Source organism: Pavona decussata, unplaced genomic scaffold (genome assembly GCF_977016875.1).
Source record: "Pavona decussata unplaced genomic scaffold, jaPavDecu1.1 SCAFFOLD_223, whole genome shotgun sequence".
In the NCBI taxonomy this organism is placed as follows: Eukaryota; Metazoa; Cnidaria; class Anthozoa; order Scleractinia; family Agariciidae; genus Pavona; species Pavona decussata.
Genome location: NW_028145628.1, coordinates 3405658 through 3418614, shown reverse-complemented (window position 1 = coordinate 3418614; position 12957 = coordinate 3405658). Strand labels below are relative to the sequence as shown.

General features: G+C 40.2%; 1 protein-coding gene across 1 annotated transcript; it reads right to left on the bottom strand.

Annotated features, from left to right (window-relative positions):
* Window positions 1-267: 267 nt before the first annotated feature.
* On the bottom strand, window positions 268-12148 carry LOC146459217 (peregrin-like). Its single transcript, XM_085089761.1, has 10 exons — window positions 9617-12148; window positions 8146-8305; window positions 7471-7605; window positions 6067-6195; window positions 5083-5389; window positions 4512-4613; window positions 4066-4161; window positions 2318-3279; window positions 1370-1509; window positions 268-1172 (listed from the first exon to the last, which is right to left on the bottom strand). Exons 1-10 carry the CDS (start codon window positions 11152-11154, stop codon window positions 851-853), a joined length of 3891 nt encoding a protein of 1296 aa, XP_084945887.1. The 5' UTR covers window positions 11155-12148; the 3' UTR covers window positions 268-850.
* Window positions 12149-12957: the final 809 nt, after the last annotated feature.

Genomic DNA, 12957 nt, shown 5'->3' with positions numbered 1-12957 from the left:
TCCTTCTTCCTCATAGTGGTATTTTACATCTTCAAATCAGATCGCTATTACGGACACCAAATGACGGTCACGAGGGAATACGCTATATACACGAGAGTTAACTGTAGAGGAAAGGTAAAAGTGTCAAATTCGATGCGCCTCTGAGCAAAATTAAAGTGGACACGAGACAAAGAGGGTGCACTCGATATAGAAAAAGCATGGGCTAGAAAGTGTCCAAATTGTCGCCTGAGACCCCGTTTCGAAAGAACATGAAGATGCTACATCGCACTTGTTTCAGAATCGACGAGTTTATTGACCCTGGGATTTACAAGATATACAAACACGAATGAACAGAATTTACAACACAGCACACTGTGTTTCCACGGGTAACACTCGATTTGTTAAAAAACAGTTATCTTCCAGGAAAAAATAGCACAGGATTAAGATTTACATGTGGAATTTTCTAAGTATAAATACAATTGTACAGTTTCATATTCAGTGTGCGGTATTTTAAAAACACTATTTTCTTAAACTTGCTAGCTAATTGTTCTGAACATTTTACTTATCAAAAAACCTTTTATTGCTTTCTTCAATCTCGTGGCTTTACATCAGGAAGTTGAGTAAAAAGGTCTCGTTAGAAAGAACGAGAAATTTAGAAGCGTTTGATTGCAGTAATAAAAAAAATTTGCAGAGAATGGGTGTAGGGTAAATTTCGTGACATCCTAGCAACAGGAATTAACACCTGCCAAACTCCCTTGCCAAATAGTAGCTATGACTGAGGAATTTTCATCTTTTCGTCCAATGTTAGTTGAGATTGAAAAAGACCAAGAAACATTTGAAAACCGAAAGTAAACGCAGCTTAAAATCAGCTCTATACAAATCCATTCTCCTCTAAAGGATCATGTTCATCATCTTCATCTTCGTTCTCGCTCTCCTCGACTTCATCTCCGTCGTTTCCGTTTTCATTTATTCGTGAATCGTCGTCGTTGTCTTCGTAATCGTCGTCATCATCGTCGTCGTCGTCGGAGTCCCGAGAGCCGCCTCGTTCCACCTGGTTTCTGTGAATGAGTGCACGCTCGTACGCTTGCATAACAGATTTTCTCATGGACGTCTTTCGACCCTCTTGTAGCTTGTTCTCGTCCCGCTCTGTGTGTTGTCCTAGCGGCTCGAGTTTGTGGCGCGGCAGCCATTGCCTATAGCAACATAACAAAACGTCATGTTACATCTAAATTGCAATAGGTAAAATCATGGCGATCTGTGCTTCTTTTCAAGACAATCATCAATGCAAAGACTTTTAAACGTGTACTCGACAAGGGGTCACGTTAAGTATGAATTTCAACGATGAATGGATTACTTACAAAAACCGCCGCGTGTAATTGCATGTACTTACCATGTCCGTCTGGTGTCAAAAAACAGCACAAGATAAAGATGTTCATCAGTAATGGCTCTCTCCTTCAACACATCCTCAGGGGGGACGGGGATGGGAACGCCACGGTGTAAGAAGCCTTTTTTAGTCCGAGGATTGATGATCTGTAATTTAAAGAAAACGACAATTCAAACCAATATCCCCAACTTGTTACTTTTCCTTACATGTTATTCTTCTTTGTTTGTCTAAATTTTTGCAACGTTAAAGTTTCACATTTCAGTATAAAAACGCGAAAATTAATGTCGCACAAATTTAGACACTGTCGCGAAAATTTCTGGCTTTCGGAATTATGAAAGAACTTGAGCAGGAATGTAATTCCAAGTCCTTGTAAATTCAGTTTCTTTTGAAACTGGCTTTGACCATGCACTTGCTTTAAATATAAAGCTCACTGCAAAGTCGTAGACTTGCAACAAATGGCAAGTTTCACTCGCGGTCGTTTTCTTTCCTTTCAAGCGATGAAACTGCAACTATCACTAAAGAACAGCACACCGAAGGCTTTCTGCAGGATTCTATTAAATCCGCCTTTGAAACCAATCACAAATCAAGAATAAACTTGCGGCCTCCCTAAAGACTGATTTAGACGGTACAACTTTTGCTTACCACTGTCGCGTGCGATTTCTAGAGCGCGTGCTGCTCGCGTCATGCAAAAAAATCACACACAACTCTCGTCATTCAACCTTGTCTACACTTACAATTGTAGGATTTTAAAACAATGTTTCAAATCGCTACGACAATTTTCGACTCGTGAGGGTCTGTCGTTATGATGTCGTAGTTCTGATTTATACAACACCATTTGCGGTGAAGTCGTGGCGTAAGCTAGTTGCATGTGAAAGTCGTAAGCAAAAATCGTACCGTCTAAATCGCCCTTGAGAAAAGCACGTGAACAAATTGCACATAATAAAGCTTACTTACCAAAGCTGGATAAGAGGGATAGCCTCTACACTTGGCCCACACCAAATCCAACGGTTGCATAGGAGGCAGGTCCGGGATCTCGGAATCAGACGTCGTCTTTCGAGGTCTGGGCGCAGCTTTCTTTTTTCGCCTCCCATCCACAGGTCCATTGATTGCCCGATTCTCTGCCGAACTGTTCTCGGTGTCCGTCGTACTGAGTTCGTCTTCCGACAACGCCGATAATTTCCGACACAACTCCCGAGAGGCACGAGTACCATTCATTCGGATATCGCCGATGTCCGACTCTGAGCCACTGGTGTACGAACGATACGAGCGCTGTCGTAATCCATTCGTGAACGCAAAGTGATTATTCATTCTATCAGACGGTGTATCAAACATGGGCAAAGTAGCATCCTCAATCAACTTGCCCAGTTCTGTTTTGTAGGTTTTTTTAGGCACATGACATGTCTCACTGCTGCCTAAACTCTCATTCCGTGCTCGTTTTTGTGGTCTTTTTTCCTCCTTTGGTGCCGGTTGGTGTCGTTCCTCAAACACACCATCATCATGCTCATCCCCGGCCGCGTCTGTGCGAATATTCTCAGTCACATGTGCCTCCGTGCTCACTTGTTCATTATCTAACGTTCGATCAGACTCAAACGTTTTCAGCCCGTGGTTCTGTGTGGCTAAGATGTCAAAAGGGAATTTATCCGCCCCTGCTGACAGGTTCCGCCTTGCCCTGTGCCTGCCCTTGTTGAAGAGGATCCCACTCCGTCGACTGGTGCCAGGGCTGGGGTTAGCAGTGGCTCTGCTGTTCAATAGACTGTCTCCTGATAACCGATGATCATCCGTGTCCAGGGATTTGCTTGGGTTTGGCCCATTCATTGCTTCATTCTCATCAATAGGTCTGAACTTCTTTAGTGGCTGTTCTCCTTCCAATGGTGACAGACAAGGCTCACTCAGATTAGAAGCATCCAAGCCTCCGACTGCAAAGAAAAACAAAGTACAGTGAAACCTCCATTTTACGATATGGCAAGGGGACAGCAAAATCATATCATTAAATCGGGATATCGTTGTAAACGAACTCCCCACTTATAAATAACTGTTGCCGGGACACAGAATGTTGATCGTTAAATCGAGAATATCGTTAGATCGACGATCGTAAAATCGGGGTTCCACTGTATCTAGTATTTGATCTAAAATCCAAGTTTTTTCCACAACAAGTGCGCACTGTATTTTTTTGCTCAAACTCCTTTCCCCTCCAAAAACGTCTGTGTTGTGCTATGACATCTGCACCAAACACAAACCGTTCTACCTTAAAAACTAGGGTACCAAGATATTATCCATTATTTATTGGCAATAAACCATAAAATGAACGACAGATTTTCTGCAATTATTGTTTACCTCTATTTTTTGATACACTTAGCTTCCTAAGGTGACCTTTTTTTGAAACGTTCCTACATGCAACATTTGAAAACGGTTTAGACTAACATCTTGGAAGAAAAATATTAGGTTGTTCTGACAGTTTTACAATATTAATTGTGACAATGAACTGCTTCAACAAAAACAGGTATGTGGCATTTAGATTTTAAACGTTTAATGGTAGAAACAGGAGAGAACATACTGGTTAAGATATTTTCTTAGTCATGTTGCCATCACAAAATATCAGAAATGTGACTTGCTTTGAGCGTGTACAGATTTACAACCTTTTGCTATCAGTGAGTACAATTATAAAACTATCGTCATCCAAACACAAAATCGTCCAAACATACCACTGGACTCCGACAGTTGTCTCTTCTCCTGGTTAAGTTTTCTCCTGATAAGTGCTATCTCTTTTCGAAGTATTCTTACTCTTGTTGCTCTCACACCTCAAGAAACAAAACAACAACAACAACACTTAGCAAAGAATTACAAGAAAGTAAAACAAAGAACTTTGATAGCACCTATAAATAGAGTTTCTACGGCAGAACTATCAAAGACTGGAATGCTCTTTCCACTGAATTAATTGGAAACTGTTGCAGCCTTCAAATAAGCCATGGCTGCCCACTTCAACCAAAAACCAGTTTAATTTTAATTTTATTTCACTTACACATGTAAGTGTACCTTCTTTTTCTTTTTGTTTTTTTACTCAACACCTACACTACACTTGTATTAATTTTTGCACGATGGGAAACCTTTGCAAATTATGATATATAAATATAAAGATTGCAGGATATACCTCCATGTTTGATGGCTTGAGTCATGTCCTGTTTTTCCTGCAGATCTTTCAACTGTTCTTCTAACGTCATTTCCTTTCTTTGTTCTTCCGTCAGGATAAAATCTAAAACAACACAGAAGATCATCCATTCATCAATGAAACTGTGTAAAACACAGTTGGATCATAAAACCACAGCTTTTCGTTTAGACTGATGCTTGTGACATTTTGAGTACACCCACTACGTCTCAGCTGATGGCCAGAGAAATTCTCCAAGATCAAGCTATAGCTGTATTCCTTGACATTTTCAGTCCACCCAGCATATTGATGTAAGAGATGTACAGCAAGCTCCCTGTTAATCCTACTATGCTGTCTAGCATTAATTTTGCCATCTACTTTTCAAACTTTCAAAAAGAGAAGTACCCCTCAAGATGCTGTTCACTGTAATTTTGAACCTTAGCTACTGAAAGTATTAATTTTAAACAGACACTAATGTGACAAAGACAATAACTTCAATGCACGCTTTCATTCACAGGCCTTAACAGCCGAAACATGAATTAAAGGCAACCTCAAAACAGCAAAGACTAAAGCTCACCTTCCTCAGTGGGCTCCCTGTCAGCAAGGGTAGGTGGCTCATCAGTGTGTAGCCCCGTAACTGGATCAATACCTGCACGTTCCACTTGCCTCCTGGCTGCACGGACTACAGGCCGACCCTGATCCCGCAGTTTCAGTGCTGCTCGGTAGTAAACAGTATCTGGTGCATTGTACGTCATACAGTTGGTGATGATCAGGTTGAAGTCGTGCTCAAACTGTTCCATTGCAGTGTAGTGATTATCTTCAATGCGTTTTGAAATTGTTGAGAAATCCATTGGTTCATCAATGAAATCAAGGTAGTCTACAACCTGAGAAAAACAAGAGGAAAAATTAACAGTCTGCAGACTTCAGAAACTTTGCATCCAAGCATGTTGGAATGAGAAGGAGTTGAAGGTTGAGCTTCTTTCCACTTTCAGCAAGTACAGTTGAACCTCCACAGGCAGACACCTCTCGTAAGCGGACACTTGGTCATGTTCTCAGCTACATACAAACACTACATTTTTAACCTTCTATAAGAAGACACCTCTCTTAAACGGATGCTTTTTCTGGCCCCAAGGGTGTCCGTTTACAGGAGGCTCGACTGCAATTTCGTACCCAGAGTCCTCAGGCTCTTTGGCCAGTGGTTGGTCGCCAGGAGACTCTGGAGTACTGGAATTTTATTACGGCAGGATTTCTGCAGTAAATCAATGGAAGCCATTATGGAGCTTAAACAGACCAGCCAATCAAAAAATTTAAATTTTTTAATTCTCCAGATTCTCTCCTGGCGCCCACCCACTGACTAAAAAGCCTGAGGACTCTGGGGACGAGATTGGCTCAACTGAAAAAAGAAGAAAGGGTAAGTTGAAATTCAGCGAACATACAAGGAAACCACAGACCTTAAGCTTGAAGAATAAAAATAAATTAGACTACTTTTGTTTGTTTTGAAGTAGAGGTCAAACTTTCCTCATTTGGCCCTTAATTCTTTAGAGCTTCTTCAATTTCTTACCTCATCAGTATCAACAGGCTCACAAAAGATTTCTCCAGGGTCTTTGGTCTGCAGAAGATCAAGGGTTTTCCTAAGCACAATGTTAAGTGGCTGCAGCTGTAGGTCCACCACATGCTGCTTCACCTTAACCTAATTGTTTAACAAAGAGACGAAAAAAATCAGAGCCATGCCTCCCTTTATCTGAAGACTTGTGTACTTCAAGAGCACATAAAATGAAAACTGGAGGAATTTTTTTAGCATGCTTCTTGGGGCCGAGGTGTGTATCTATGACAATTAACTAATCTTTTGAGAATTGTACGAGAGACATGTGTATTGAAGTTAGCCAGGAACTGAAAACTGGGTGGGCATCCTGATCCAGAATTAGTGTTGACTTTACAATGTAACTGTCAATGAACATTTCTTAACAAAAAGCTTTGCCCTCTTTGTTTTTTACATTGACTACCCTCAAAAGTAAAATTATTCTCAACAAGAAGATTTTTGGTCAAGATTTAATGTGGGATCAGTATACTGATAGATAGCCTTTATTTTAAAACGATGAGTATTAAAGCTACATGAGCTTGTGGGGTCGTTTGCAATTAACTAATTACAAGTAAACTAAAGAAGCTAAAAACTAAGGGTATATACAGACAAAATGTTTGAACTAAATTAACGCTTACAAATATGAAATCATGAGCATAAAATTAAATATATACAAAGTCATCTTTTCTAAAATTACAAGTGGATGCAGACGTTATCTTAAAGCTGAATTCATTAAAATTAGCTTGAGATTTAAGCTTTAGCCTGAGGTCACGATAAGGAATGTTATTTGTCAGGGCAATACAGTTGTTGGTCATTGCATTCCACAGGACTGAGCCTCTAAACGCGACAGAGTCCTTCATGTAACGCGTGTTGAAGCGTGGAACAATTAAAGAAGCGCAAGTCCGGGTTGAATAGTTTGTGGCCCGTTTCTTAGAAATCAGGTCGATTAATGTGACAGGTAACCTATCGTGGAAAGCTTTATGGAGACAGATAAAAATGGCTAATTTATAATAAATAGATAGAGTTGGCCATTGGGCCAGTTGTAGGACAGTTGTAGGACACTGTTTTGGAGAGTAGAGCAAACTTTTTTAGTTTAGCTGCACAGGAAATAAATGTTGCGGAAACAAATTTTGTTCCTCGGAAACAAGAAAATGTTTTTGCCTCAGGTCAAAAACATTTTTGCTTTCCGGACACAAATTTTTGTTAGTGAGACATGTGTTTCCCAGTTTAGCCACTATGAAAGCAATATTGACTAGTTTCCAGTACTGCTGATTAAAAATGTTTCCTTAGCAACAACGTCAGTTTATTATTATGTGCAGTGCGTGACCCTTTGTTTTCTCCTTTAGCCACTGGGGGGAGCGTTTAGCCAGGCCTTAGGACACTTGCCTGCTCTCGTTTAAGTTTCTCTCTTTTCCTGATTAGCTCCACCAACAGCCGAGCCCTCTCCAGGTCATGCCGCAGACGCTGCCAAAAATGCAACTGTTCCTTCATTGCTTTGATCCTTAGTGATCTCTCACTTGACTGTAGAGTAAAACATATCAATGCATCAGTTGGGGTTTTCAGCGAGTGGAGAGCAAAAATTATAAACAAGAAGTTATGAAGTTTAAAGCCATGTCCTAGATTTTTACTAAATTCAGAGTTGGTGGCAGACTAAAGAAAATTAGTACAATAATTATGTCTGCTGTTAACTTGCACCAAAATGACATAACCAGCACTGGAAAAGAAACATTATTCACATAGATCCATTTTACGCATTAAACCCAAACAAATTAGGAACTATCACCAAGGAGAAACATCTCAGCAAGAAGAATTTACATGTAACAAATAACAACTAATAACAGGAGGTAATGTTACCTACTCCTGTCAAAATAACTGATTCAAAGTTCCTTTCTCCTTTCTGATGTTTTGTTACAAATCCATAACGGAAGCAAATGAGAAGAAAAAAAAAACCCTAGGCAACTCAAGAAAATACAACAATTGATTGAAAACGAAATTCTCCAAGAGAGTCTGTTAATATATATATATGCCATCGAGTGCTGAGAATTTTCACATTAATCCTACCTCATCAGCACCAGCTTTCTGGCTCTGATGGCTAGCCTGGAGTCTTCTCAATAATGGAACTCCGTTTCTTGACTGCCGCTTTAACATCCAGTAACTCTGTAAGCTTTGAATAAACTGTGCCTTGCGAGCCATTGCTACACGACCCACAATCTTACTCAGCCTGTTAATTAAAACAGAAAGTTTAGAACAGCAACAACAACGACATCATCCTCATTCGACAGTTTAAAATCTCAATGCAAGATCAAGGAAATTTCAAAGAAGTTCACCCAGGGGTTTCATTAAGATTTTGAACAGGTGGGTGGGTGGTTGGTACAGCTGGGCAGGATAGTTAATTAACTTGGATATCGTCTTTTCATTGAAAAAAGTTGGTTGAGATGTTAAAAGCAGCCCCGCAAAGTCATGTTCACAGACAGTCAATTTGCCTGCTGCCCGGCCCTTAATGAAAGCTCTGTTTACCCGCATTTAGATTCAGGATATACAACAATAAAATACAAGTAGTAAAAAGACTTGACCCCCCACAATTAAAAACAAAAACAACCACCAACATCCACGCTTTTAGTAACTCAATGTCTGAAATTTTCTCACCTTAGGCAAAAAGGAAACAAAAAACATTCAAGCAAATTGCAAGCTTTTAATTTACTGTATTCACTGAATAACAGCTTGGGGCGATAATTGTTTTTCTCACACCTACAGGGCTGATTATTCAAGAAGGCAATTATTTCAAAAAAGGTATTTATATTGCTCACTGTTCATATCCAAATATTTTTTATTCTAGTTCATCATAAAATGATCACAATAGTGGAGGGAGCGGGGAGGTCACTATTTCAAATATTTTCTTTTAAGGGACCAATTTTGACAATTTTGTCTTGATCTTAAACACATTTCAATGAATTTAGACTAAAAATAGACTAATTGTGTAAATATACACTAAAAATACATACTAAAAGTTTGAAATGGACAATAGTTCAAGAAAAATCAATTAACATGTCTTCAAATGGGTAAAGAATTTGTACTCTTTACCAAATTGTCAGGTTATTAATTCAATTGACCAACAATATGACTAGTTTAGCTTGGCAACCAGATGTATGCACAAAATGCTGAAATCTTAAATACAAATATTACTGCCTTAAAATTTATAAGTGAATTGCCTTTCAGCCCTCCTGGTATAGTTTGACATACAATGCAAAAAATTACCAAACACTGTAAAAAGGAAAATATACAACTGCAAATAGCACAACAATGTTGTCCATTAAAAATAAAACTTAAAAATAAAACCTGACTAAGATGTGAGCTTTTAAGTACATAAAGTTGCTAAGAGACAGTTGTATACACACAGAAAATCTTCGAAATGCTAATCTACTCTCAAGGTAGCGAAAAAGGTAAAAAAAAAACAACAACAACAACAACAACAACAAAAACCAAGTCATTTAGACATCAAAGCCATTACTTCTATGAATACAAAAGGTCTTACCGGTGGGCAGGAATAAATGGGATGTTGACAATTGGCACTGCTGTGGTTTTTTTCTCAGCCAAAAGCTTCCTAAACTTCTTGATGCTTCGCTTGGATTTAGTTGATTTCGCCGATTTACTGGTTGCTTTTGCTGGTGTTTTGCTGGGCGTCTTGCTCTTAGAAGTATTTGCTTTTTCCTTAACTTCATCTTCACTCTGTTCCTCTTCCTTTCCTACTTCTGAATCAGAAGGGGTGTGAACATCACAAAATGCAGTCTTGCGCACAGTAAGCTGACCATTTTCCCCTTTTATAGGTTCTATCTTCATGTACAACCCTGCCTGTTGTGCACAAGTAACATGAAAAGCTGTATAGCAGTTTGTTTTAAAGCACTGGATGCATGCACCATGTCGTCGCTTACAAATGTAACATGTTAGTTTCCATCTTGCCTGAGGAATATTCTCAATAGAGTCAATAGGTTCCAGAAATACTGTGTTTGCAAAGCAGACTTCAGGAATCCATAACGCACACACGACATGTCCCCATTTTCCAGTGTCTGTCTGTTTAAAAGCACCAGTCTTGTTTGGGCACAGAACGCAGTCAACTGCCCTTGAAGGCGACTGCAAACAACGCCTACAAAGCCACTGTCCCTCGGGAATGTATGGTACCCCATAACACTCCTGGTGTACGGCCAGGTTGCACATGTCACAGAAAAGGATTGCGTTACTATTTTGGCACTCACCGTCGTTACAAATACAGCACACCGCATCTTCATCGATGTACTGGTTTGGATCACAATTAGTTTGGCTCTCAAAGTAAGACTCCTTTTCGAGTCTGTCCATTAGAGTTTCGAACACTTCTTGAGAAACTGGTGCAATTCCTTCGCTCTTTCGCTTCTCGTTTATCGTGTCAAGCCACACATAATCTTCCTCGTCCATGTCATATTCCACCATTTCGTCCAATTCTTCGGTGGTCTGTTCGATGAATCGAAAATAAGCGGTTGATCTAGCTGGTGCATCAGGCTGCTTAAATCCTGGTTCACGATTTTCGCCATATTCCGCTAGTGGCAAACTCGCTTTGTTGTTTTCGCCGGTTTCTTCTTTCTTGTCATTCGCTTTGGCATCCGTGAGCGGTTTGATCAACATAGTTTCAAACGCAAATGTTTCTTCAGTTTTTGGTGGCAACTCCGGTGTGGAATTCGAAATTTCACCATTGTCCATAATGTCTAGCTGATCATTTATGTGAATTCTTTGAGGAAAACCATCGATTTCCACCTCAACAATTTCTTGTGCTTGCGCGTATGTTAGCGTCTCTCGCGGCACACTCACATTTGGAGGCGAAGGTGGAGGTTTTTTGTTTTTAACACTTTTCCTTCCACGGCCCTTTCCTTTTTTGGAAGAGGTCGGTGTGGATCCTATGACTTCAGTACCATCATGTTTGAAAACACGTAGATGATATTCAATTCCACTGTAACTCTTGTATATCTTTTGACACAAAGGACATTCATACGGCGGCTTGGTCGCCCGAAGATTGTCAATAAGTTCTCTTACGTTCACCAACATAATTCTTTCACGATGTCAAAACATACTTCACGAAGAGCCAAATACAAACGCAGAGTGCTTGGCAATATGGCTTTTCCCCTCGCAAATGACGGTTTCGTGGCTCGTCGTTCTAGCAAAGAAAGCCGCGCTTGTCGCTCAGAGCATCAACGGAAAACGTCTAAGACTGAAGTCCTCCAATTTCGCTCGCACGAGAGCGAGTATCTGACTCCAGAAGAACTTGTTTTCAGTCACGAATAAAAGACGCTTGTTTTGAAGCCAAAAGACTCCAGCGATTTTGAAATCCAGCGAAGTACGAAGCAATTTCGACCACACCAAGAGTCGTTAAAATGGCGACATCGAACACGCCAGCGTTCGGCGATAATTTTCGCTTTGCCGCGATGTCACTGAAACCCAAAATGAAATAATCCTGTCTTGATGAAAATGTTCTCGTTAGTGTTCCCAAACACTAACCTCCGAGACAGATCCTTGGACTCCGTTTGGTTTAAACCTGATTGTTCTCATACCAACGCGGCAACGGCACGAACAAAATCCGGTTTTGTGAACAATGGCCAACCCGATAATGGCGCACCGGATAACTCGAGCGTTGAATTTGTCCAAATTCGGTCGACGCAAAACCGCTTAAAATCGCTGCGTAGCCTTCCTTTCGAAATGAGAGATGAATCGCTTGGCCTTGCTCTGAGTCCTTCGTGGATAACAGAAATTCTACAGCCCCAGTCGAGTTGTTTCTTGTCCGTTGAAAGGACTCGCCTCCAAAATGAACGCTTTCACTACGCGGCCAGCGAAGTGCAAACAAAGGGACGCATTCGAGGCATAAATTCGTTATGTTCCACGACAACTCAAAGCGAAAGATATAAACAATGGCCAAATCAAGTCTATTTCTAAAACTTCTGCTTTTCGACGATTTGTTTAGATGAACGAGAAAGCGGAAAACGAGACCCGACTTTGAGAAGGTAAACTTCCTTCGAGGAAGATGGCGCCAGTTACTCTCGTGGACAAGCTATGCCCCTGAAAACTTCCCTCCACGCAGGGACGCCCCCGCAGATTATGTAACTTTTAATTTTGGCAGCGAAAAAAACATGCGATCTGCTCTGGCACAAAAAATGTCGAAAAACATTTTTTTTTTGCTTGAAAAATAAAATAAAAAAACACAGAAAACTAGAGCAATGACTATTTTACAGTTATGAAAAATCCTGTCTGGTCACCATTGCGAATTAGCTTTAAATTCACCGTAATAAAGTACTTCGAGACGTGCCCGGAATATTTCAAAAGAAGCTAAAACAAACCAGCGGTTCAAAATGGCATGACATCGATCATAGCTAATATGTTTTTGAAGCAGTCGCCCGTTGATAAAATAGTTGTAAATTCAATTAGTCTATAACCAAGTCCAAGTTCAAAGTCCTCGCCACTCACGCAAAAACTGTTTTGTCCTGCATTGTTCACGCGAGACCCGGAGTCATCAAATGTTGAATTCAGAATTTCGACATGATTTCCGCTGGATTTCACCCGTGACCATCATGAAAAAGCTGTAATATAAACAGGACAGAAAAGCCCACGAGTCCTTTAACATTTCTTGTGTTCTTGAAGCAAATAAATGTATTTGCCGAAACCGAAAGTTTCCTTTTCGTAGAACTTGAGGCGGAACACGGAAAATGTTCTTGTCACGTACAGATATATCCATGTTTGTACTTTTTTTTTTTCGCCAGAAAGATCGCGATGCCAGTTTTTAATCCTTGTGATCTAAATACTTGTAAGTCTTGCAGTTAACCGCGGGAAAAATTTCGGGAACGAAATTCACGGGAACTT

Coding starts and splice junctions, on each gene's coding strand:
- LOC146459217 (XM_085089761.1), bottom strand. CDS start 11,154: ATGTTGGTGAACGTAAGAGAACTTATTGACAATCTTCGGGCGACCAAG. Junction 6,196..7,470: donor AGAAACTTAAACGAGAGCAG/GCAAGTGTCCTA, acceptor TTAAACAATTAG/GTTAAGGTGAAGCAGCATGT. Junction 4,162..4,511: donor TCAAGCCATCAAACATGGAG/GTATATCCTGCA, acceptor TTGTTTCTTGAG/GTGTGAGAGCAACAAGAGTA.